The sequence below is a fragment of the Microdochium trichocladiopsis genome (assembly GCF_020744255.1).
Source record: "Microdochium trichocladiopsis strain MPI-CAGE-CH-0230 chromosome Unknown B0I36scaffold_8, whole genome shotgun sequence".
NCBI classification, from domain to species: Eukaryota; Fungi; Ascomycota; class Sordariomycetes; order Xylariales; family Microdochiaceae; genus Microdochium; species Microdochium trichocladiopsis.
In genome coordinates, this window is record NW_025763551.1 from 1,834,707 (window position 1) to 1,858,083 (window position 23,377).

A 23,377-nucleotide genomic window follows, 5' to 3' on the forward strand; every position below is an offset into this window, starting at 1 on the left:
GACCTGGCATCTCTATAGCAGATTTTCCACATCACCAAGGCAAAGCACGAAGCCGGCTCAAAGGCCATTGTTCGTGTGAAGCTGGGAGTCACTTTATTTGGGTTGTTCATTTTATAAATTTCGCCCTCGCACTCAGCCGCAACGTTATATCTAATTATCCAATGTCTCGTGTATTGCATCTTAGAAATAAAGCCGAGTCTGCATTAACACTTGGGAATAAAATCCATAGACTCTTGCATCCTGTAGGACGGCTCTTCTACTGAACCAGAACCACAAGCATCGCCTACAGCTTGAATCGGAACCCGTGAATTGCAGCCTCGCCAGGTAGCGTGTTGATTGCGCCTTCGACAAAGATGCCCTGGTCGAGTTTCTTATTGAGCCTCGCGAGCATGAAACGCAGAACAGTGGCAGCAATGATGGCGATGACGGCCGTGGCGCAGTTGACGGACATGGCGATGACGTAGCGAGGTTTCATCCAGTCGCCGTACATATAACTTGCATAAATGCTGGACGTGTTGGAGATTGCGTTGATGAAGGCCAGGGCCGCGGCACGCTTCGCCGGTGGGCGGGGCAGGGTGTTGCTGATCCAGGCGAGGGCGACGACGTAGCCAGTGTACACTCCGGGGACCTGTTAAAATCATGTGTGTCCGAGTTAGCAAAGTCACTTGGTTCCGCAACCGGAGCAAAAAGCATGTTAAATATCAGAGGATGAGAAAGGAACAGTTGGAAGTTTTCAAGGGATTTGTACGCACCATGAGCACCATCGCGGCGTACCGCGGACCAAGGCCCGTAGTCGTCGCAGCAAGAATGTACGCGGCGACGGCGACGTACAGGGGTAGCGTGATGTGCCAGTAGCGCTCGCCCGTCTTGTCGGCGTGCCACGCGTTGAGGAACGTGGTGATGACGGCGACGACGTAGGGGGGTGAGGTGAGGAGGAGGGAGGTGACGTTGTTGTAGCCGAGGGTCTCGACGACGGCGGGGAAGAAGTTGGTGACGGTCCCCGAGGCGACGATGCAGAAGAGCAGGACCATGAGCACGTAGGTCTTGACGTCGGTGAAGGCGAGCTTGGCGCCGTCCCAGAAGGTCTGCTCCTTGGTGCCGACCCAGTCGTCCTCGCCAATGTCCTCCTCGAGACGCCAGATGGCCAGGGCCTTTTCCTCCTCGCTTAGCCAGGAGGTGGTGCGCGGGAAGTTGGGCAGAATGAAGAATGCGGCAAAGGCGATGACAATGGTCACGACGCCCTCGATGATGAAGAGCCAGTGCCATGCGCTATAACCTAGAGTGCCGTTCATGTTGCCTGTGATGCCGGCGGAGATTAGGCCTGAGAAGGCGCCGGAGATGAGGGCGCCAGAGTAGACTGGATGTCGAGAGGATCTTGTTAGGCTTGCTCTGCGTTATTGTTTTGGGAACAGTTTTACATACGGAATGCTGTGCGAAGACCAAGCTCTTTTCTGGTGTACCAGCAGCTTAGGTAGTATAGACATCCCGGCTGTGTTCTTGGGTCAGCTGGTGCTAGGGAGACATGGATGGCTAGGGCTTGCTCACAAAGTAGGCTGCTTCGACGAAACCCAGGAAGAATCTGATGGCGATGAGGCCGCCAAAGTTCTTGACACCCGCAGTCGCCGCAGAGATCATGCCCCAGATGATCATCTGGGAATTATATGACAAGTCAGCATGGGTCTGTCCGAATGTTGTTTTCTCCCTGGAGATTGTGAGATAGACATGGACTTACGCAGACAGGCAGGTAAATAGCCGGTTTACCGATCTTGTTCAAGAACAAGTTTGACGGGATTTGCATGAGAAGATAACTTATTGAAGATGAGCCTCTTGCTTTAGTGCCGGAAGGGAGTGTGCGCGCGCTTGATCAGACTTACCCAACGAATAGAATGCTGACGGCCGTCTGTTCAAATCGTGACAATAAATCAGCCCCGTTTCGCGGGAAAATAGTACAGCCGTGATATGGCTTACCTGGAACTCGCTCGAGGTTGGGCTGAGGTGTAGATCCTGTGGAAGACCCGCTAGCTTTGCAGCTGCGATGTTGTTTCTGAAGCGATGCGAAGACAAAAACCATATTAGTCAAGGACTCCTTCTCTGGGGAAGCGCCACTTGGGCGGCCGTGCACGGCGAGAGTTTTCGTACCTGTCGATGTAGTTGAGGATGTACATAAGGATGATCATGGGCATGAGGCGCAAGTCGATCCTCCGGCGGAGACGCACCTCGAGGTCTGCGCGCTGCTCGGGGGTCATGGCGGCGAGGATGGCTGGCATCTGGAGGCCCCTGCGTGCGGCCGACTCCTGGTGGACGACGCCCGCGCCGACCGTGTTCTTGTGGCCATCCTCGTTCGAGAGGCGCTCAGGGTCGCTGTCCTTGGCGTCTGGAGAGCCTGACATGGTTGAGGATAAGGGCTGGGTTGGAGTCGATGTTGGCTGTGTTCAGACGATGGAGGACTGGCCAAAGTACGTATTTGCGACAAAGGTGTTCCTTGCAACGAACTGGCAACAGCAATGTGTACCTGGAGCTGGCAAGTTGCGACAACGGAGGTAGCACTGCAGGAGGGAGTGCCTGGATGGGGAGAGGAAGAGGGAGGGGAGGGGGTAATAATTATGCCATGCGTGGCAGCACAGAGAGGCACCAGGCCCCGTATAAGAGGAGGAGGAGGAAGAGGATCGTCATCAGAGTGGACATTGAGGGTGTGCAGGTGTGCCCGAGAACGGCGGTGCTCGAGACGGTGACCGGGTTGGGGACTCTTGGCGCAACGCACGATCTGGGGTAATCTGAAGCTCTGGACATGGGGAAGCATTTGTGGCTGCTTTGTGGAGGGAGGGGCCACCAGAGTGCTCCTTCTCTGTTCCTTTGTTCCGCTGTTCCTCTCCTCCGCCGCCCTCATCGTAAGGGGAGCTGCTCAGTGTGTCACACACACACACACACCCCAACCATTCCTTGACCTGGCTGGCCCGTCCCAAAGGTACAGCCAGGCCGCAACCTGCTCCCACATGGAACTCCTACATGGAAGCGCTATGACAACAGAGATTTGCCATCTCCAAATCGGACGCTTTGTGCATGACTAGCGACAAGCCCGCCATCGGCAGCGTGAGCCACGGGCGGAGTTTTGGAGCCAGAGCCAGCGACGAGGGCGGAACCACCACCGCCATGACGTTGATCAACCGTGGAGAAGACCAGTTAGGGACCTCAGGAGTCCACTGCGGATCTGCTGATTGGCGGGGAAGCGGTGCTCCGCGCATTCGGCCCTCTTCTTCTTCTTCTTGTTTGAGTGTGGAGTGTGGAGATTTGCGGGGGAAGGGCAGGGACGGCAGTCCGCCCCGGCTCAGCTCGTTTAGACAGTGCTTGTGTGCTGAACAAGCTCTGGCGGGGCTTGCCAGCCGCTGCTTGGATCGCTTGGCTGACATGCTCGCTTGCGCCCTCGCCGTCGGTGGCTGCTCCTCGCCTCCCTCCAAAGTCTTTAGCCTAAACGTCACCAACCCCTGTCTGCACTCCGGCGTGTCGGCTCGGGGGTATCGCCATGATGCATAGCCGCAAAACCACCCCAGAGAACTCTCATGGCTGCGAGAAGTCTGCTCTTCCGGGGCAGCATCAGGGACTATTCCGACAATGACCACCAGCCTCCCGACTTCTGCGGTGAGCAATATGCCCTTATCGCCTCTCCTTCCGGCCGCTGTGTTCAGCCCTCCTTGGGTTATTCGGCCCTTTCCATAGCGGACGGGAATACCGGACCATGTATTGCCTGATCCGGACGCCACACATGCCACCAAACGAACTTCTGTCAAGCCTCTCTGCATCTCTTTGTCTACGTAGACCGCCACCAATGCTGGCTGTAATTTACCGGGAGGCCACGCTTCCAGACAAGGATGGCTTTTCTGTCATGCGTTACGAAGAGCCTCCAAAACCCGTTAACTTGCAGACAGGGAGTGTGGCCGTCGCACGTGCAGACATTTGGACATCATGAGGGAGAATTCCATCCAGTGCCCTTCACGGACGACGAGCAGGAATGGCAGAAACCCTTCCCCTGCAGCGTCTTCTGGCTGCAATGCCACCGCTACAGTTACCATCCATGGAAACCTTTGCATACTGGCCCAAGGAGAACCTGACGGACGGATACCCGTGCAGACAGTCTCGATATAGGCTGGGCATGGCCTAAGCCTTTTGGATTTGGATTTGGATCCGGCCTATTGCCAACAGCGCGCTATAATTTGGACTTGGTCTTTGTGATGGTCGGCTTGACCGGAACTCTTGGGTGATCGCCAGCCAGTTTCAGGCCCGTCGCAGACTCGAGCCCGTCCACCGCCTCATATGTCCTTCCCAAGGGAACCTTTAACGTGCGAAACCCAGCCTTCTTCCCGCCCTTGAGGTTCTCACCAATATCGTCCAAGAACAAAATGTCCTCTGGCCTGATGCCCTCAGCCCACCCCAACGCCCGCCCTTTTTCCGTGTCGGCATTCTCCTTTGCGAACTTCTGGATTTCCCTGAGCGTGTACTGATAGATCTCGGGCTTGGGCTTCCGCAACCCCACGTGCGCGGATGAGACGAACACGTCAAACATCTTGCGGACGGGGTTCTCAAAGAAGTCCTTTTCATGCAGAGGATCTCCCTCTGGGAATATGACCGTGTTGCTCATGGCCGCGAGGATGAACTGCCCGCTTTGCCTCAGCCTGTGCAGGGCCGGCCACATCCAGGGGTCGTGCGCCTTGGACTTGGTCATCATCTCGTAGAACAGCCACCGGCCGTCGATGGGCGGTAGGTCGGGCACCTGGCGCGGCAAGGAAGAGTCCTTGGCCTGCTGGAGCTTGTAGAAGTCGTGCCACCGGCCCTGGTCGCTCAGGTCGGCGTTGAAGCCCGCAAAGTAGGCCTCGTCCATGGGGATCTCGCCCCGCTCGAGCTTGTGCCAGAATCCGTTTGGCGCCGTCTTGGAGATGGAGTAGTTCACCCATCCTGGGGGGATTCCTAGACTCAGCTCGTAGTCGAGGATGGCTTGGAAAGGAGAGACAACCTGGGCAGGAGGTTAGCATTGTTTTGAGGACAGTGAGACTTATCGTCAAGCTGTTGCGGATTGAGAACCAACACTTGACATGGTATCTCACTCCCGGGACACTTACAACAACGCCTCCGATATCAAAGAGGAGCACTTTCGGCCGAGCTTGTGAAGACATCGTGCCGTGGTATCAAGTGAGGAATAGCACGCTTATTCTATGCCCTGGTTCGTCCCAGAGATTGAAGGTAGACTCGCGTGTAGGGAAGGGGAGCGGATATTACACAACAAAACTATCACGCACGGCAACGCAGAATCCGGGGTAGACAACGGAGGTGACGATACCCACCTCGCGACGTGCACCGATTGCCCGCTGGACCTCGGCACCCGCCTGGGGACGGGAGCCGTCATCCACCCGCGTGGGTGGGTCTGTCGCAAGGCGATAAGATAACGATAGACTTCCTATCCCAGCTTAGCTAAGCCAGCTCGTCGCCCACCACAATTCCACTCTGTCGTCGCCCACCGCGGCAGTTTCGTAGAGGGGCGCTAAGCGAATTTTTGCACACAAGAATTTCGAGCCACTTTAATTTTCCCGGGGTGCGGCACACCACTCTAGCTAGGCGCATCGCCGCGACAAGAGGTTTCCATCCCCGACTCTACCACGACAACCCAGATCTCAGTGCATCACCCGCCGGGCACAAATCAGTCAAGATGGTGAGTTGAGAGAGAGAGTTCCACCGCCGCCACAGGCACCGCGTATTCGACGACGAGACACGAGCGAGGAGGACGAAGAATGAGGGCAGACTTTCTACAAACAATGGCCTATCTTCACCCCGGGATGCAGTGCCAGAAATGGCGGCACGAGAACTGCAAGCTGCATCCCGGCGCACAATGAGAACCGTTCTTGCTTTGTCTTGAGCGTAGCTCTCTGCGTGTAGCTCTCTCATTTCCTGTCTGCAGAGTCAATGCAAGATGCTTCGGATGCCTCCCACTCGGGAGAGAACAAATAAGTTCTGAAGCGACAATTGCTGACTCGAGGATGATCTTGAAACCAGGCTTTCACCAAGTTGGTCAAGAACAGCGCTTACTACAGGTGAGTTTTCTCTCGCGCTCAATTCTTCCATGGCGCACGAACAGACCTGCTGACAAGTTTTTCTCTCTCTCCAGCCGCTTCCAAACCAAGTACAAGCGCAGAAGAGCGGGTAAGACCGACTACTACGCCCGCAAGCGCCTCATCACCCAGGCCAAGAACAAGTACAATGCGCCCAAGTACCGCCTGGTCGTCCGCTTCACCAACCGCGACATCATCATGCAGATCGTCACCTCCGAGATTGGCGGCGACAAGGTCTTCGTCGCTGCCTACTCCCACGAGCTCCGCGCCTACGGCATCGAGCACGGCCTGACCAACTGGTCCGCCGCCTACGCCACCGGTCTGCTCATCGCCCGCCGTGCCCTCCACAAGCTCGGCCTCAACGAGACCTTCACTGGTGTCGAGGAGGCTGACGGCGAGTACACCCTCACCGAGGCCGCCGAGGAGGATGGCGAGACCCGCCGCCCCTTCAAGGCCCACCTCGACGTCGGTCTTGCCCGCACCTCCACCGGTGCCCGTGTCTTTGGTGCCATGAAGGGTGCCTCTGACGGCGGCATCCTCGTGCCCCACTCCGAGAACCGCTTCCCCGGTTACGACATGGAGACCGAGGAGCTCGACGCCGAGACCCTCAAGAAGTACATTGTCGGTGGCCACGTCGCCGAGTACATGGAGACCCTCGCCGACGACGACGAGGAGCGCTACAAGTCCCAGTTCCAGAAGTACCTCGACGACGACCTCGAGGCCGACGGTCTCGAGGACATGTACACCGAGGCCCACGCTGCCATCCGTGAGGACCCCTTCAAGAAGTACGAGTCCGACGCCCCCAAGAAGTCCAAGGACGAGTGGAAGGCCGAGTCCAAGAAGTTCCGCCAGGTCAAGAAGACCAAGGCCGAGCGTGAGGAGACCGTCCGCGAGAAGATTGCCGAGCTCCGTGCCCAGTAAATGGGAGACGCTGGAACTCGAATGAGAAGATGAAAAAAAAAATCCCCCAAAGCAATCTTTTCTAGCATGACGTGCGTGGACGGGGTTTACCGAAAGTGAAGTTGGGAGTTTCAATCACATTGGGACACAAGGACACAACTAGGTCTGCTTCATTCCAAGAGAGGACAAAAAAACAAAAAAGGCAATGGTGTTGATTCGTGTGCCATCCGAACCACCATCCTGGGCATATGCATGTGGAGTTCACGGGGTTGGGAAAATTTGTTACGGACTTGTTTGGCTGGTTTTTCTAATGAGACAAAGTTGATCAAGTTGCAATGAATACCTGACAGTGATTGAGAGTAAGCAAAGTTGTCTGGCTGCAAAGTGAAACGAGAAAGTGGTTGTCTTTCCCCCTAGGCTGTTCAACCTGGTGTGTGATGTCACGTTGAGGCACACGAGATTCGCCAGAGCACACGACACTGCCAATGCTTCACATTTCCACAAGGTCATTGTTTCTTGGGGCTTGAACTCTCGTAGCTGATGCTCCTGATAACCCCCGCTGCGTGAACCTGTCCTCATTCCCTCCAACGCTGTATAAACACCCCAAGGGTATACTATTTTCAAAAATGTGTCGCCTAGGTTCCTTGTGATCAGACCGACGCAACTAGCTACCACGGTAGGTCGAGTAGCTGTAGGGCGCCAGCAGCAGGGGGACATGATACGTCTGGCCCCTGAGCACGGTGAACGTGACGACCACCTCGGGGAAGAAGGTCTTGTCCCTGCCGCCAAAGTACTCCTCGGTGAAGAACCGCAGCGTCCACGTCGACGACTCGGCGCCCTCCTGGTCGAGCTCGCCGAGCACGTCGGCCAGCGTGTACGTCGGCACGTCCCCGGCCGTGGTGGCGTCCGAGGACGCGAGCCACGCCTTGATGCGCCCGTCGTCGTCGGTCTGCGACTCAAACGTCTTGAGTGCCCCCGTCGCGGCCCCCGCCGCCGCGTGGCCGCCGCCCTCGAGCTTCACGCGGACGCCCCGCGCCGGGCGGCCCAGGCTCGTGTCGAGAATGTGGCATGTTATGGCGTCCTTGGTGGGTGGCGGTCCTTCGGCAGCCATGATGATGGTGGTGAAGATGGGGGGAGAGTGTTTTGTGTGTGGTCTTGAGTGAAGATGGTGGGGTTAAGGAGGGCCTTGTAATGTTGTGTTCTTCTTGCTGCTTGGGGGATGCTGTGATTTTTTCCTTCCTTTGGGATCTGGATACAATCTCGTAGGAAGGCAAGTAAGTCTGAAACCACTGCAGACCAACCGGCAGATAAATCAATTGGCGAGTGAGGGCTGAGAGACTGTGACGGTGGCGGAGTTGGCCGAAAGTGGGCGATGTCTGTGGTGTCGGGTGGTGGCACTCTCCGAACTCAAGGATATCTGCCGCCTCCCAAAGTACAATTTTGTTTTGAGAGACCAGGAGCCGGTGTCGAGCTGCATGTATCGAGAACTTTTACTCCTGGCGGCTGTACCATACACAGAAACGGAGAGAAGACGCGAACTCGCGAGGCGCGACAGCTCGAGACCATGAGATCAGCAGCTGAATCGAGCTGTGGAGAGCAGGCGCGGGGTGAGGGGCAGCTCAGTCAGACCCTTGACATGAGATGCATTTAGCTTTCGGCCGACATGGAGCACTCGCACACTCCCTGAGGTGTGATTTGGGGTTAGTGGCAGGGAGACGGTATGCACTTCATTTGGAGGTACCAGACAAGAGCGAGCACAGAACAGTTGCCAGCGAAACACACAATCGAATATGAGCAAGACCTCGATTAGTTCATCGATGAAAAAAGCTGATTCATCATGGCTTGGGAGGACCTGTGCTCAGAAAGACCCTTTGCCCCCAGGTCACGGCATCATAACTTGTTAATGCGTTTATTCCGATTTGCAAATCTCAGTGTCTGGAAACTACGCAGGCATGGCATGCAGGACCACGCTCAAACGTGACACGATGAATGCAAGCCTCTTGGCAGCCATGGTCTTCGCGGATCAACGCATGTGGTCTATAGCAGGCATTATCTCGTTCTAAATCTCAAAGATCTCGCCTCCACCATAACCACCCCCACCTCGTCGGCCATCGACCAGATCAAGCCTCCAGCCTTCCCAGTTCTTAAGGCCGCGCTTGATCTCTTTGATGCGCTCGAGGCGGTTCTTGGCGTCCTCTTCCTGCGCTTTGCGGAAGGCGTCTTCGTCAAACTCAAAGTCGTCGTCCTCCAGGAGACCGTCGTGCTCTTCGTGACCGGCACCTGTCAACGCATTTAGGCCGCTTGTGAAAAAGTCACCAAAGCCCTTGCCGCTGCCCTTTCTCGCCGATGTGGGCGATGCCAGCCCGCTGTTGAGGTCGACGTTGGTGAACCCGCCGGCGCCAGGGCTTGCGACATCGTCCATCATGCCAGGCTCCAATTCCTTGCGACGCTGGTGCCAGATGCCCCTCTGAAGGTCGTACACTTCGCTTTCGAGGTCACGAATCTTCTTCTCCATGCGCTGCCTCTCCTCGTTCTCCAACTCTTCCACGCCATCGTCGTCGCCTCCACCCTCCGCAGCATCCTTCTTCCGCAGCCGTGCGTTTTCAGCCTCAAGCTTCTCAACCTTGGCCAGAGCCTCCTTGGCCTCCTTCTCCGCCTTCTCCTTCTCCTTGCGCAGCGATTGTGACCGACTGTCATTTTCCTTGTGTAGACTGCCCAGCGCGGCAACCTTCTTCTCCAGCGCTTCAACCTTCTTGTCCAGCTCGTCCTTCTCCTCCTGCAGCTTCTTGTAGTCCTGCTCCAGCGTCCGGATCTTGGTCTCGGCGCTGGTCCTCTCGCTGCCTTCCTTGACAGCTCGCTCCGCGGTGCGCTCCAGGTTCTTTTTGGCGTCGACGAGCTCACGCTGCGCCTTTGTCGCGGCTTGCTCTGCCCGCGCGAGCTTCTCCTCCAGCGCGGCAACCTGCTCGCGCTCGGAACCCCCTTCAGTGTTCTGCCGCTCCACCTGGGCACGGAGTCGCGAGATCTCCAGCTCCATAGACTCAATCGTGGCAGACTTGGAGTCGAGCTGGGCTTGCAGCTCGCTGGGTGGAGAGGCAGACATGCTTATCGACGCCTGCGAGCTGTGTCGTCTCTGGGCGGCGCTCTGGAGCTGTGCGTGTTGCCGTTGCAGGGCAGCAAGCTCGGATTTCTGGGAGAACGATGAGAACCGGTTGTCAGTCGCTGCCAAACGCTCTTTTTCGACGGGCACGTGGGTGGGAAGCAACTCACCAACTTCTCAACCTCTGCATCCGTCGCCTTGTCCTCGCCCTCGCGCAGGTCCTCGAGCTCGTCTTCGGCCTTCTGCCACCGCTTCTCATTGTCCGCTGCTTCCTTGGCCAGCCGCTTGTTCTCCTTCTCCAGATCCTCGATGCGGGCGACTTGCTTGCGGTAGATGTCGGGCGCCGTCTCGCCCTCGCCCGCCGACCCAATGGTTGGCGAAAGCGGGCCATGGCGGAACGAGGACGACCGCAGCTTCGACTGCTGTACTGTGGTGGGGGACATTGGCGGCTCGTCTGTGGGCTTGGGGAGGTCGCTGACGGCGTCGGCCGGAGGCTTGCCCGTTGCGGCGGCGGTGTTTGCTTCTTCTTCTTCTTCTTCTTCCTCTTTCTCCGAATCCTCATCGTCCTTTGCAGGCTTGGGGTTCTCTTTTCGCGGCGGCTCTTCCTTGGGTTGTTCTTTGTCCTTTGTCGAGCTCTTTGCGCCGCTCTTCTTGGCGTTTTTCTTCTTCATTTGCTCGACCTGAACGGGATGATTCATGTCAGCCAGGTCGCATTCTCAAGCGGCCGCAATGCATTCGTGAGGGATGCGCACCCGCTTCTTGGCCGCCGCCAGTTTCTGGGCCTTCTCGTCGTCAGCCATCTTGGCTAGAGAGGAGTCTGACGGGACAGCTCAAGTCTCGCAGGCGCAGGCAATCGGGACGACGCTTTGTGAATGACAGCCGGTCTTGGTCGGGCACGGGAGATGACTTCTGGTAGAATCGATTGCGCTAGTGGGAGTCCGCAGAGATAGTTTGGCGTGATTGTTGTTGGCGAGGTTTGAGCCCAGGAAGACAGCTTGTCTCGTTGGGGCGACGAATAGCCTTGCTGTCTCTAACGGAAGCGCGTGATGGGATTGGTCGCCTGGCATGCCCCTCCCTGTTGTCAGTGTTAGTGGGCTCAGGTACCATCTTGGTGAAACCCCGTGGACAGTCCATGGCTGAGCTTGTGTCTTGACAATCCAGACGGTTTTTTCTTCCTGCTTCCGAGAAATCGCTAAGATTTGCGCATTGAACTTGGACCTGTTCCTCTTCAGTCAGCGTACAGATGTATCGCTCGCATTGCAGTCCGAACCCCTAAAACGAGCTGGTTCTGCTGTCCCCGCACAATGCGGGATCCACGAGGCTATCGCAGCAACCGCCCCATAATTCCCACCGGACCGGAGTCAATGACATGCATCCCACTTGGCTTCACTTTGACGAGCATGGCTTGACAAGCAACACCTCAGGCATTCCGGTATTCCTCTCCCTACAGTCATATGTGAGTTTCGTCTTTCCTCTCTTTCCACCCCACGACAATCACTGAGATCAATCGACAAACCTGACAATAGACTAATCTCAACACACAGACCCATCCATCCACCACATTACCGGAGCCATAAGCCGAACCCATATCAGGCTGTGCTCAGTACGCTTCTATGCGTCGGTTCATGTCGACCATGGCCCAGAAATACCCTCGGCGCTTCGCGCCCCTCCGAGCGGGAGCCGCTGCTGCTGGCAGCAGCAGCAGCAGCAGCAGCAGCAGCAGCAGCAGCAGCAACGACCTCCCCACACTCCAGGGCATCGTCTTTGACGTGGATGGGACATTGTGGTAAGTGATCTGAGAGATAAAGGCCATAGTACACTTATGTTCATGGTGCCATTGATGTTTCCTCGATGAACAATGTTCAAAATCTCGTTCGTGGTGCAAACTTACTTCATTCTCGCCATATCGATTATAGCTCCTCTGTTCGACATTCACACGTAAAAATCGAAAAAAATCCCTTTGACAAAAGACAATACTATTCTCGTATCCGTCACTAACATTAGCCCTCCCTCGACTGATAGCAAACCTCAAAACCACATGTTCGGCCAGATGCGCCAAGTCCTCGGCATCCCCAAGTCCGTCGACATCCTCGAGCACGTCTACTCCCTCCCCCCCGGCCCGGGCAAAGGCGGCCAGGACGAGGCCATGGAGTCCATCCGCGCGATCGAGAGGGCCATGATGGTCGAGCAGGTCGCGCAGCCCGGGCTGGTCGAGCTCATGGAGTACCTCGACGCGCGGGGCGTGCGCAAGGGCATCTGCACGCGCAACTTCAGCGCCCCCGTCGAGCACCTGCTCGGCAAGTTCCTCAAGGGCAGCGTCATCCAGCCCGTGGTCACGCGGGACTTTAGGCCGCCCAAGCCGGACCCCGCGGGGATCCTGTTCATCGCCAAGGCGTGGGGCCTCGTGCGAGATCCTGCTGAGCTTCTTGATCCCTTCTCTGCTGCTGCTGTTGGTGGAGCCGGTGATGCCGCCGCTCCCGCTCCCGCCGCCGCCGCCGTCGAGGACAAGGCGCAGGACGGGCCGGTCGAGCGCGCGGAAAAGGCCGGCGCCAGGGACACCGACGCGGCGTCCGGCAACGTCGTCACCCGAGTCGGTGATGCCTCGCAGCTCATCATGGTCGGCGACAGCATCGACGACATGACTGCCGGCCGCAGGGCCGGTGCGGCTACTGTTCTGCTCGTCAACGATGTCAACAGGCACCTCGCCGAGCACGAACACACGGACCTGGTGGTTGAGCAGCTCGACGAGCTTGTCGAGATTCTTGAGCACGGTTTCACAGGCAGAACAATCTCATAGCTGTGGGCCCCGCCGCCCCAAGAGAACTGGCAGACGCCAGTAGAGGAAGGGATGTAGTGGTCCTGAGGCTCCTAAGGGTACATATAGGAGTATTGAGCGCGCATGTGGAAAGGAGAGAGATCATTGCTCAGAAGTTGGTATGTTAGGCCCACCAAGTCCTCAGTCTCCGCCAATGTGTGTCTAGATCCGAGGCCGGAGTTCTGGCATTTCAAAATCAGACTGAGTCAATACACCTGGCCCGCGGTTGTCTCCATGCACTTACCGAGTCCATCTTTGCATCGGGCCTCGATGATGCTGGATGTCGAATACAGCGGTTGAGAAAGAATAGCGGCGACCACATGTCTTAGTCACAACAGAATTTGCAACACCTCTTACACACACGCACACACACAAATAGTTGAAATGCTGATGCTAGATATTTCGTTTGCATCTCAACTATTCGCTCAGGGACATGATGGAGAAGAACAAAAAGCTGAATCGCCTGGCAATGATGTGACCAAATCAGCAGACAACTTTCCCAGCTCCAACCATTTTATCTTGATGGATAACCATAGCTGCCATTCGAAGGCGGGTGATACGCAGCACGTCTGCCGTCTCTTCGCAGCTCGTCTGGCGTCTCTTTCCTGGGCAAAGGCGGTGGGCCGCCCGCGGAAGATGGTGCTGGCCGGACAGGCAGGCTGAAAGTGCTTCCGCCGCCGGCACCAGACGACAATTGTGTCTCATGAACTCTAGATATGGAACCAGAAGTGGCAGATCGCTGGCCCATGCCAGGGTGGACCGGCGCACTGCGGCCGTTCCGGGTTGGTGACCTCGACGCGCTCGATGTGTGGTAGTCGCGAGGCGAGGCAATCGCCCCAACAATGGGGATCTCACCCGAAGTTGGCGTGTAATCTGTATGGCCGTCCGCCTGGTGCGTATTGGGGGATTCGCCTGAGCGGAGAAGCTCTTGGGTTGCGGGCGAGAGTTGCGGCGCAAGGTGAGATTTGCGGTTGTCCCTCTCCATCAAGCTGACGGCCCAAGCCCGCAAGTCCACAGGCGTCCTCTTTGCAGCTTGCACGAACGGATCGCGGTCCTAGGTGTTATTTTGTCAGTCCTGATAGCTTTCGGAGTGATGTTTGCGGGAAAGGTCTAAACTTACGTAGAGCTCTTGTGGCGTTGGCCGCTCGTCCGGAACTTTATGCAAACATTTCTGGCACATGTCCTCCAGAATGGACGGGAATGCGTCACTCTTTGGGAGCTTAGGCGCAGGCTCGTGGACAATTTGCTGCAACAGGTCCAAGATACCAGCAGGTGCGCCATCATCCTCAGATGGGTGCTCACTGCCGAATGGGAATCGGCCGATTGCGAGCTCCATGATACTCAGACCGAAACTCCACACGTCTGACTTGACCGTGTACTTCTCGCCTTGGATACGTTCGGGAGCCATATAAGTCGAGGTGCCTACGAAAGTGTCGGCGATCGAGTTGACAAGCTCGCCAGACACGCCGAAGTCGCACAATTTGATCTGGCCTTTGGAGTTTGTAAGAATGTTCGACGGCTTGATGTCGCGATGCATGATATGCAGACTCGAGTAGAGGTAGGTCAGTCCTCCGAGCGTGGCCTCGGCAATCTTGCCCAGCACGTCAACCCGGATAGGGCCAAAATCGCGGGATACACGGTCGAGCGAGCTAGAATATGCTTGTCAGAAGGCATGTTGTTGCAAGAAGGATGGTCTTTTAATCAGGCAAAGGACATACCCAACGTCCATGTATTCCATGCACATGATAACGTCATTGTGCTCATTGAGAAATGCACCGTAGAATGTGACGATGTAATCCGAGTGGCAGCCGTGCATGATCTGAAGTTCGCGCACGATACGCCTCCGCATTTCCTTCTTGGCCTCGACATGGATAACCTACAGAGAACGGGAGCCAAGAAGATTAGTTGATCTGTGTCGTGTGAGTTTGCAAGACAAGCGAGCGTGACGTACCTTGCGAGCCATTGTCGTTCCTGTTGGCTTATGCTTGACTTTGCTGACAGTACCGCCGTTTCCGGAGCCCAGCTCTTTCATGATCTCGAGATCATCTTGTCTGAGGTCGAGGTTGAACTCGATGCCGATCTCGAGCTGTGCATCTGCCCCTTCCTCGGCTGCTCGGGAGCCGCCAGCACCCCAGCCTGATTGTACCTTTCCTCCAGCAGGTCCAGGGGCGGCCTTGGGGGCTGCTGGTGTTAGAGCCAAGCCCTTGACATTCTTGCGCTTCATCGAGCGCGGTGCGAAACCTGGTTCAGCCATTTTGTATGTATGCAGTGTGACAGCGGAGTCGAGCAGAGGTGGTGGACTAGGGGTCAGCGGTGGTGGCTCGACGTATGACCTGAGATGTCGAGTTGCCGGCCTGTACGTGGGATGATTGCGCAGAGCTAGACTGAGTGTACCGCGAAGAGAAAACCCCGAAGTGGATGGTGGCCCGATGCAAGCAGCGACCCCTATCACGGGATTCTGGCAATGAGAAGGCGAAGGGGCTCCTTGCACGGCGGGAGTTGTCTTGTCGAGCAATGTGGACTGCCCCTCACGACCCTGGGAGGTGCTTCGTGGCGATGGGCGGCTAGACGGGAGGGTCGAGCGGGCCGCACAGCTGGCGGGTGGTCGGGTGGGTGCCTGTGAGGCTCGATCGCAGGAACTGCCTGGACGCTTGCGCGATGGCGGACACGCACACGGGTTGAAGGACTGGCGAAGCAACAAGGCGTCGGGCGTGACGAGTCGGCGAGATGGCGATGGAGGAAACAGGACCGCGGGGTGAAGGCGGGCTTTTGTCTTTGGGCAGAGGGGGCCGCAGGGTGCAGGGCGCGAGGAGCTGCAGGCATGGCTGGCCTGGCCGAGACGTGGGAGGGGACGCCGTGCGACGACCCGGCAGCTGTGCGTGCCCAGGGCCAAGGGTGCGTGCTCAGGGGCTGCTGAGTACAACCGCCAGCCACAATGAACCGACCACAACTCACCCTGCAACGGCACCTGAAGTGACGCTGATGACGACGTTGGCACAGCGGCCTGGACTCACTCGACGCGACAAAGACACGCAGCTGCATTAATCCTGCACAATGGCTGTCCTGTACTCGCCCGATGGACCCCTTGGCCGCGCCACGCTGGCTCGGGCATCACTGCCCTGATCAACCCATCCTCGTCAGCCTAGCTCGCCCCTCTGCCCACGACGTGCTTCTTCTGTTGCCATGAGGTCTACGGGACGACCGACTTGTGCAGGCGCGGATACATCCGTGCGTCTACCTGATCATGCTACTATCCGGGTCCGCTCGAGCCTGGTCGCTGCCCGTGTCGATACCTGGAGGTGGTTTCAACTACCGCCTGCCCAGGTGCCCATGCATTCGTCGGGACGAGCAGTCCGGTGCCGACCCAAGGCAAGGAGAGCGACATCATTAGGTGCAACTGGACGGAGCCGATGACTTGTACCTTGCGCACGCAAGGTACAAACGCATGATGCGGCCACTATCCGAGGCCGGCCATCCTTCTCGTCGACCTTGCATGCGCAGTGCCCAATGGGGAGAACTGGCGTGTGGCCGTCTTGCAGAAGACTCACAGCAACCGCAGCTCCCGCAAGGTAGCAATCGTGCGATGCGCCGAGCTCCCGAAATAGCTTCAGATACCTCCAAGCAAGCTCCAGACTTGGCATCCAAGGACGCAGTATCTGGCTCGTGTCAAATAGAGCATATCGGTACGGGGCACATATGTGTGAGGTTCTATTCGACTGCTACCATGGCCCAGTCTGCCGCTGGTAGGTGAAGGGGCGCGGCTACGAGCTCTAATTGATCACTGATACAGCCAACGGGGGCGCGCGACAGGGGGTTGACGGCAAGCCTCCTGTACGCACGCCATCTCAAGTCCCAGAAGGGACACCCTCAGGAACACACCCCAGCATTCTCGGCTTCTAGTTTACCAACAGCCTGCGCTCAATGAGACCGCCGTGCGCCTCGCTAGAGCCCGCGGCGTCATGATGGGATGGTCCGTAGAAGACCACGTGTTTGGAGACCATGTCCGCTGACATTTATTCGAAACGTCGCCCAAGGCACTGGCCCCATCTACGGGGCTTCCAATAGTCTCCGTTGAGGCGAGGGGCTCGCTCGAACGGGAGTTGTAGTCATGTTCGCAGATCTCTAACAAACCCGGCCAGGGCGCACGCGCTTCCTCATGCTGAGGGTCCCAGAGTCTTACAAGCGGGATTATCCAGGGTCTTTCTTTGCTGTGCTGGTCGTGGATAGTTGCTGACTCGAAACGGCAAGTACGCGAGTTGTGACGTGCAGAGTGTCTGATGAGCCTGGCCTAGTGAGCATCACTATTGGTGATTTGACTGCAGCCTCCAGATCTGCACGATCGCAGTCCCAAGGGTGTCATTCAGTCGGCTTTGGTGATTCCACCATGGCATTGGATAAAGATTGTGAGCAATAAGTATCCGTCCACCTGCTAGACAACCTCCTCTGGTGCGGTTCGCGCGCTGGCGACAAATATACCGGGCTACAGTGCACTGCCGAGACAACCAACACACGAAGAACACGACAACCAAGTCTACTGCACCTGCCGAACACATCTGCGGCCATCGGGTTCTGACTGTTGAGACTGCCTAGGTGGTTTCCAGCTCCGTGTTGTGACTTGTAGCACCGCGGGATACATTGCTTCGACGCTTATTGAGAGTTGTTTGCAATCTTGAACAAGGGTTCTCATCTTATGCAAGTCGGCTCGGAAAACCAAGTCGTCATTAGTTGCCGACCTAGTCAACCAACTACTTGCAATCCATGATGTTCAGATAAAGCGAGTCTCCAGTGCAGGCCTCAGCCACAGGCAAGTGGATGTGTGGCGCCCATGCTCAGTGACGTCTGCGCCACGTTTCCCCAAAATACTAGCTTGGGGGGCAACGGCCAATTGATGGTGCGCGCGCTCAGCAGCCTGCATGCTCGGAAAACGCGACCAATTTTCCAACTCAGCTTGCGCAGTTGCTTGTCAATGGAGCTCAAACCGGCCTTTCCCTGAGCCCGGTTTCTTTTCCTTTCTTCACCTCATCATCTGTCTTTGGTATCATTGTAGACAGGTGGCAGTGAACGAATTCCTCCTAGTCTCTCCACCGTGTCGAGAACGACGGACAGCCGCCATCTCGCTTGACCTTGCAACTGGTCGGCCCCCCGAATTCGACCACACTCCTTGCTCTGCCGCACGTAGGCAACCACGCCGACACATACTCTGCCCGCAATCTTTTCCCAGACGACGCCATCCAACATGAGCAACTCAATGCGGGATCTCGTCATCGGCGAGGCCGAGCTCGACGACGACGAGGATGACGAGTCCTTTGATGAGGAGACGGGTGAAGCCCGCGTGCGCGAACGCAAACGGAACGGCGAGATGGACGATTCTAGCGACGATGAGGATGAGGACGATGATGAGGAAGAGGCAGCTAAGGTAGGAGCGACGCGATGCTATTGCACGCCTCATGAACGTGGCTTGCAGATGACGGGCTCGCTAACAGGACTCAAACACACTTCCAGATCCGCGAAGGCTTCATCGTAGACGAGGACGAAGAAGAGGAAGAAGATGAAGACCCCGAGGAGCGGCGGCGGCGGCGCAAGCGGAAGAGGCGGCAGGAGCGCGAGGAGGATGCCCAGCTGGATGAGGAGGATCTCGACCTCATCGGCGAAACCATCCCTGACGCGGACCGCAACCAGCAAAATCAGGTAAGGACTTCCTCTGGAAAAGGGTGTGACTGCACGCAGTGTGGCTGACTTATTCTTTCTTACCGCCTGCCACAGAAGAACTACAAGCGTCTCAAGCGCGGCCATCAAGAGGAGAAGGCGCGAGGGAACGAGCGCCGCGGACTCGACGACATGTTCGATGACGAGGAAGAAGAAGCCGACGAACGGCCGTACGGACGACCTAGCCACCGCGCCGCCGTCGACGAGTTCGATGACTTCATCGAAGAAGATTTCCCAGAAGACGAGGACGAACGGATGCGCCAGATGGAAGATCTCGAGGTCGCCAGACCACGGGAAAGACAGATTGCTGGTGGCGTGCTCGACACTGCCGGACTCGATAAGGATGCGCTCGAAGATATGGCGGCCATCTTTGGCAACGGAGAGGAATATGCGTGGGCACTTGACATGGAGGAGGAAGAGGAAGAGCGGCAGAAGGGTGAACAGACACTCGAGCTCAAGGACGTCTTTGAGCCTTCACAGCTGGCGGAGAAGCTCCTCACCGAGGCCGACAACGAAATCCGCTTCACTGACGAGCCAGAGCGCTTCCAGTTAGACCGCAAGCCTTTCAAGCACCTGCAAATCTCGGCGGATCAGTTCAGAGAGGAGGCGGAGTGGATCATGAATTTGATGTGGCCGCAGAAGCAGCTCTCAAGCGACTTACACGGCCCGTTCCACAAGGCCATTGGCAAAGTCCTTGAGTACTTTGTCGTGGAGGAGCTTGAAGTGCCATACGTCTTCCAACACCGCAAAGACTACTTGATTCATGCTCGCAAGAATCGGAATCCTGACCACCAAAACGACCCAGACGCGCCACCATTCATCATTACCGCCGAGAAGCTCTTGACGCAGGATGACCTGTGGCGAATCCTCGATCTCGACATACAATTCCGATCCCTGATTGAGAAGCGCAATGCATTGGAGAAGACGTACGATAATTTGCGCGCAGTCACCGAAGACATCGATGAGATGATTCCGGAAATGATTCCGCAGGCAGCGACGATTGGCGAGCTTCAAGACATCCAGGATTTCGTCCAGTTCCAGTACGGACCACAGCTGAAGGATATCGCGAGCATGAACGGTACGGGCAAGGAGACGAAGCGACCTGGCACAAAAGCGTCGTTGTTCGAGCGTGTGCGGAAAAGCAAAGCATACAGATTTGTCAAGGCGTACGGCATCTCTCCGGACCAGCTGGCTCGCAATGCACTTCGTGAAGGCAAAAAGGTGCTGGCTGATGATGAGCAGATGCTTCCGATCGACTTGGCCGACAGCCTGACCGACAGCGATTTCCAGACTGGAGAATCGGTCCTGAAGCAGGCCAGACAGATGTATGCTGAGGAGATGTTCATGAGTCCCCGCATGCGGAAGCATTTCAGAATCCATTTCTACCAGATGGGCGAAGTCAGTTGCCACCGCACCGAGAAGGGTCTCCGCCGGATAGATGAAGCGCATCCATTTTACGAGATCAAGTACCTAGTCAACCAGACCATCAGCGATCTTGCGCGGCACCCAGAGCGGTTTTTGAAGATGATGAAGGCGGAAGAAGAGGGCCTGATCGAGGTCAGGCTTCGTCTGATGAACGAAAGAGAGTTCAAGCGTCAGCTCCTGGCTGAGTTCAAATCCGACAACTATAGCGAGCTCGCCGATGCGTGGAACGAGGAGCGGCGCCAGGTCCTGGATCTTGCATTCCCGAGGCTGGAGAGGCTGATCGCGAAGGGAGTCAAGGACTCATTGCGGACTGCTTGTCAAGATGAGCTCCTCAAGATTTGCCGTGAGGAGTACTCGAAGCGTCTCGACCAGGCGCCCTACAAGCCAAAGGGGATGGTTCTGGGCACAGCGCCTCGGGTGCTTGCTTTGTCTAACGGCATGGGCGACCCTGCCAGAGACCCTGTCTTCTGGGTCTGGGTTGACGAAGATGGACGCATTGCAGAACAAGGCCAGCTGGGCAACTTGTCTCGTGATGAAGCGCAGCGAGAACTGTTTGTTGACATCGTCGAGCGTAGGAAACCTGACGTCATCGGCGTTAGCGGCTTCTCAGCGGATACCCAAAAGCTCGTCCGCGATATCGAGGCGCTCGTGAGCGAGAAGAAGCTGGAGGGGGCAGAGTACACTGACCCCGACTCAGACGACTACCGGAGCGACCTGCTCGAGGTTGTTGTTGTGAACGATGAGGTGGCAAGATTGTACAAGGACAGCCCCCGCGCTCAAGCGGAGAACCCAACTCTCAACCAGATTGCGAGATATTGCGTGGGCCTTGCGAAGTACCTGCAAAACCCCATGAAGGAATACGCCGCACTCGGCAAGGATGTTGCATCTCTCCTTTTCCACCCTAGCCAACATTTGCTACCACCGGAGAAGTTCCTCAAGCACCTGGAGACTGCGATGGTCGACATGGTCAATCTCTACGGTGTCGACATCAACGAGGCTGTGAACGATTCGTACACAGCCAACCTGCTGCCCTATGTTGCCGGTCTTGGTCCCCGCAAGGCTACAAGCGTTATCAAGGCAATCAACACGAACGGTGGTATTGTCAACTCGCGTGATGAACTTGTCGGCGACCCTGATAACAACAAGCTGCCCGTCGTCGGACCGCGCGTATGGAACAACTGCGCCAGTTTCCTCTTCATCGAGTACGATGCAACAAACCCGGCTTCGGAGCCACTTGATAACACTCGTGTACACCCTGAGGACTACGAGCTTGGTCGCAAGATGGCTGCCGACGCACTGGAACTCGACGAGGAAGATGTCAAGGCCGAGACAGACGAGAATGGTGCAGGTGCCATTGTGCGGAAGCTGTTCCGGGAGGACGAGCAAGAGAAGGTCAATGAGCTCATTCTTGAAGAATACGCTGAACAGCTGGAGAAGAACTACAGCCAGAGGAAGCGAGCGACACTGGAGACGATACGCGCAGAACTCCAGGCTCCATACGAAGAGATTCGCCGGCCGTTCGCCATTCTGCAGCCCGACCAGATCTTCACGATGTTCACTGGTGAAACGAAGGACTCCCTTGCCGAAGGCATGATCATCTCGATCAACATCAGAGTGGTCAAGGACGATTTCGCAATTGCCAAGCTTGATTGCGGCATCGAGGGGCGAATCGATTCTCAAGAGGTTTCGTACCGACCTGGCATGTCGATGAAGGATGTCATTCACATGGGCCAGACTGTCCAGGCAAAGATCTTGGAGCTGAACCGCAAAGACTTCTTGACGAAGCTTTCATTACGTGAAGACGAGCTGCGGAAACCGTACCGGAAGTACAACGACCACGACCGCGACACATGGGATTTCCGCCAGGAAGCAGACGACCAGGAGGCTCTCCGTGAGAAAGACAAGACGACTGGCCGGGCGCAAAGAGTCATCAAGCACCCGTACTTCAAGACTTTCAACTCGGCCCAGGCCGAAGAGTACCTTGGCTCACGTGCTCAGGGTGATGTGGTTGTGCGACCATCATCAAAGGGTAACGACCATCTCACCATCACGTGGAAGGTCGCCGATGGTGTCTTCCAGCACATTGATGTCCTCGAGTTGCAGAAGGAGAGCGAGTTTGCATTGGGCAAGCAGCTGCGGATTGGTGGCAAATACACCTACACCGATCTCGACGAGCTGATTGAGGCGCATGTCAAGGCCATGGCTAGAAAGGTCAACGAGCTGATGAACCACGAGAAGTTCAAGAAGGGCAGCTTGGCAGATCTAGGTATGCTAGTCCCACCCACCATCGACGACGACTGTTGCAGACGAGGTGCTAATAATGATTTTCACAGAAAAATGGTTGACTTCGTACTCGGATGCGAACCCGAACCGCTCGATCTACCTGTTCGGGATCAATCCCAAGCACCCAGGATACTTCAGCCTGTGCTTCAAGGTCAGCAAGGCGTCACCCATTATGAAGTGGCATGTCAAGGTGGTGCCGCAGGCATTTGAGATGATGGGCAGCCAGTACCCTGACATGCGTGCGTTATGCAATGGCTTCAAGCTCAGGCTGAATAACGAGCTGTCAAAGATGCAGCAGGGAAGGCGGTGAAGATGAGATGATGGTGCAGCCGGAACAAAAGCAGACTTGTGCTTTGGGGCAATCAGCTAGTATGATAATTGTACTCGGGACGGGTGAACATGACAGGAGAGCCAAGTCCAGAACAAAAGATGCAAAATTAGAACTAACTCAAGGATAACTAATTGAAACTGGCAACTACAAAGGCCGCTGTACACCACCAAGATAGTTTTGTTCCGTCAAGCGACTTCTGTCTACAGGCTTACCCATGGTCTGGAGTGAAACCCGTTGGTCCCAGGGAACATGATCCGTCCCGGACAGCGAGGCCTCCAGGCCGGTACGCTTTGCTCTGTCACAGCCAAGATTGCATCGTGCACTTTTGCAAGAGTAAGCGCGGGCAATCGTGATGCACTGCCCACCCTCTCAGCAGCGTTTGTCTGTCTATGGGGCCTAATCGTCTATGGTATGGCATGGTATCATCCCAGTGGATGAGACGGGGGCAGTGCTCGCACTCCTGCACAGGTATTGTGAGTTACAGCCAAGAGTGCTTGTCCCCGGGGCGGTTTTGGGGGACGAGTGGTAATACGGCTAGGCGGCTTATGCAGTCATGCAATCAATTCCTTTGTCGCAAAAAGTTGACAGAGGGAGTTGCGGGATATTCGGGAGGATAAGCAGCCACTGCATCCCGAGCGAGCAGGTCACATCCGCGGAGGCATCGATCAAATGCGAAGTGTAAGCTGAGTCAAGAGCACAAGCTTGGTAAGGAGAACTCTCTGGAA

General features: G+C 56.5%; 8 protein-coding genes across 8 annotated transcripts; 3 read left to right on the plus strand and 5 right to left on the minus strand.

Annotated features, from left to right (window-relative positions):
• Positions 1 to 283: 283 nt before the first annotated feature.
• Positions 284 to 2,390, minus strand: B0I36DRAFT_248681 (major facilitator superfamily domain-containing protein; the record flags this gene model as incomplete). Its single annotated transcript, XM_046150407.1, has 8 exons — positions 284 to 628; positions 753 to 1,357; positions 1,423 to 1,489; positions 1,546 to 1,650; positions 1,733 to 1,808; positions 1,875 to 1,900; positions 1,969 to 2,044; positions 2,140 to 2,390. The coding sequence occupies 8 exons, from the start codon at positions 2,388 to 2,390 to the stop codon at positions 284 to 286; spliced, it is 1,551 nt and encodes a 516-aa protein (XP_046009468.1).
• Positions 2,391 to 4,201: 1,811 nt separating this feature from the next.
• Positions 4,202 to 5,165, minus strand: B0I36DRAFT_248458 (HAD-like domain-containing protein; the record flags this gene model as incomplete). The annotated part of the gene is made up of 2 exons (XM_046150385.1): positions 4,202 to 5,005; positions 5,112 to 5,165. The coding sequence occupies 2 exons, from the start codon at positions 5,163 to 5,165 to the stop codon at positions 4,202 to 4,204; spliced, it is 858 nt and encodes a 285-aa protein (XP_046009469.1).
• Positions 5,166 to 5,551: 386 nt separating this feature from the next.
• On the plus strand, positions 5,552 to 7,364 carry B0I36DRAFT_330219 (60S ribosomal protein L5). Its single transcript, XM_046154812.1, has 3 exons — positions 5,552 to 5,698; positions 6,040 to 6,077; positions 6,152 to 7,364. Exons 1-3 carry the CDS (start codon positions 5,696 to 5,698, stop codon positions 7,014 to 7,016), a joined length of 906 nt encoding a protein of 301 aa, XP_046009470.1. The 5' UTR covers positions 5,552 to 5,695; the 3' UTR covers positions 7,017 to 7,364.
• A 295-nt stretch (positions 7,365 to 7,659) lies between these two features.
• On the minus strand, positions 7,660 to 8,106 carry B0I36DRAFT_365846 (uncharacterized protein; the record flags this gene model as incomplete). Its single annotated transcript, XM_046159205.1, has 1 exon — positions 7,660 to 8,106. One exon carries the CDS (start codon positions 8,104 to 8,106, stop codon positions 7,660 to 7,662), a length of 447 nt encoding a protein of 148 aa, XP_046009471.1.
• A 689-nt stretch (positions 8,107 to 8,795) lies between these two features.
• B0I36DRAFT_330223 (uncharacterized protein) lies at positions 8,796 to 11,161 on the minus strand. Its single transcript, XM_046154813.1, has 3 exons — positions 10,845 to 11,161; positions 10,263 to 10,772; positions 8,796 to 10,182 (listed from the first exon to the last, which is right to left on the minus strand). The coding sequence occupies exons 1-3, from the start codon at positions 10,890 to 10,892 to the stop codon at positions 9,055 to 9,057; spliced, it is 1,686 nt and encodes a 561-aa protein (XP_046009472.1). The 5' UTR covers positions 10,893 to 11,161; the 3' UTR covers positions 8,796 to 9,054.
• Positions 11,162 to 11,726: 565 nt separating this feature from the next.
• B0I36DRAFT_247917 (HAD-like domain-containing protein) lies at positions 11,727 to 12,889 on the plus strand (the record flags this gene model as incomplete). The annotated part of the gene is made up of 2 exons (XM_046150342.1): positions 11,727 to 11,878; positions 12,115 to 12,889. The coding sequence occupies 2 exons, from the start codon at positions 11,727 to 11,729 to the stop codon at positions 12,887 to 12,889; spliced, it is 927 nt and encodes a 308-aa protein (XP_046009473.1).
• Positions 12,890 to 13,421: 532 nt separating this feature from the next.
• Positions 13,422 to 15,161, minus strand: B0I36DRAFT_376079 (MAP kinase; the record flags this gene model as incomplete). The annotated part of the gene is made up of 4 exons (XM_046160423.1): positions 13,422 to 13,961; positions 14,028 to 14,556; positions 14,626 to 14,783; positions 14,859 to 15,161. The coding sequence occupies 4 exons, from the start codon at positions 15,159 to 15,161 to the stop codon at positions 13,422 to 13,424; spliced, it is 1,530 nt and encodes a 509-aa protein (XP_046009474.1).
• Positions 15,162 to 18,143: 2,982 nt separating this feature from the next.
• On the plus strand, positions 18,144 to 22,631 carry B0I36DRAFT_365850 (SH2 domain-containing protein; the record flags this gene model as incomplete). Its single annotated transcript, XM_046159206.1, has 4 exons — positions 18,144 to 18,323; positions 18,410 to 18,595; positions 18,671 to 22,304; positions 22,372 to 22,631. 4 exons carry the CDS (start codon positions 18,144 to 18,146, stop codon positions 22,629 to 22,631), a joined length of 4,260 nt encoding a protein of 1,419 aa, XP_046009475.1.
• Positions 22,632 to 23,377: the final 746 nt, after the last annotated feature.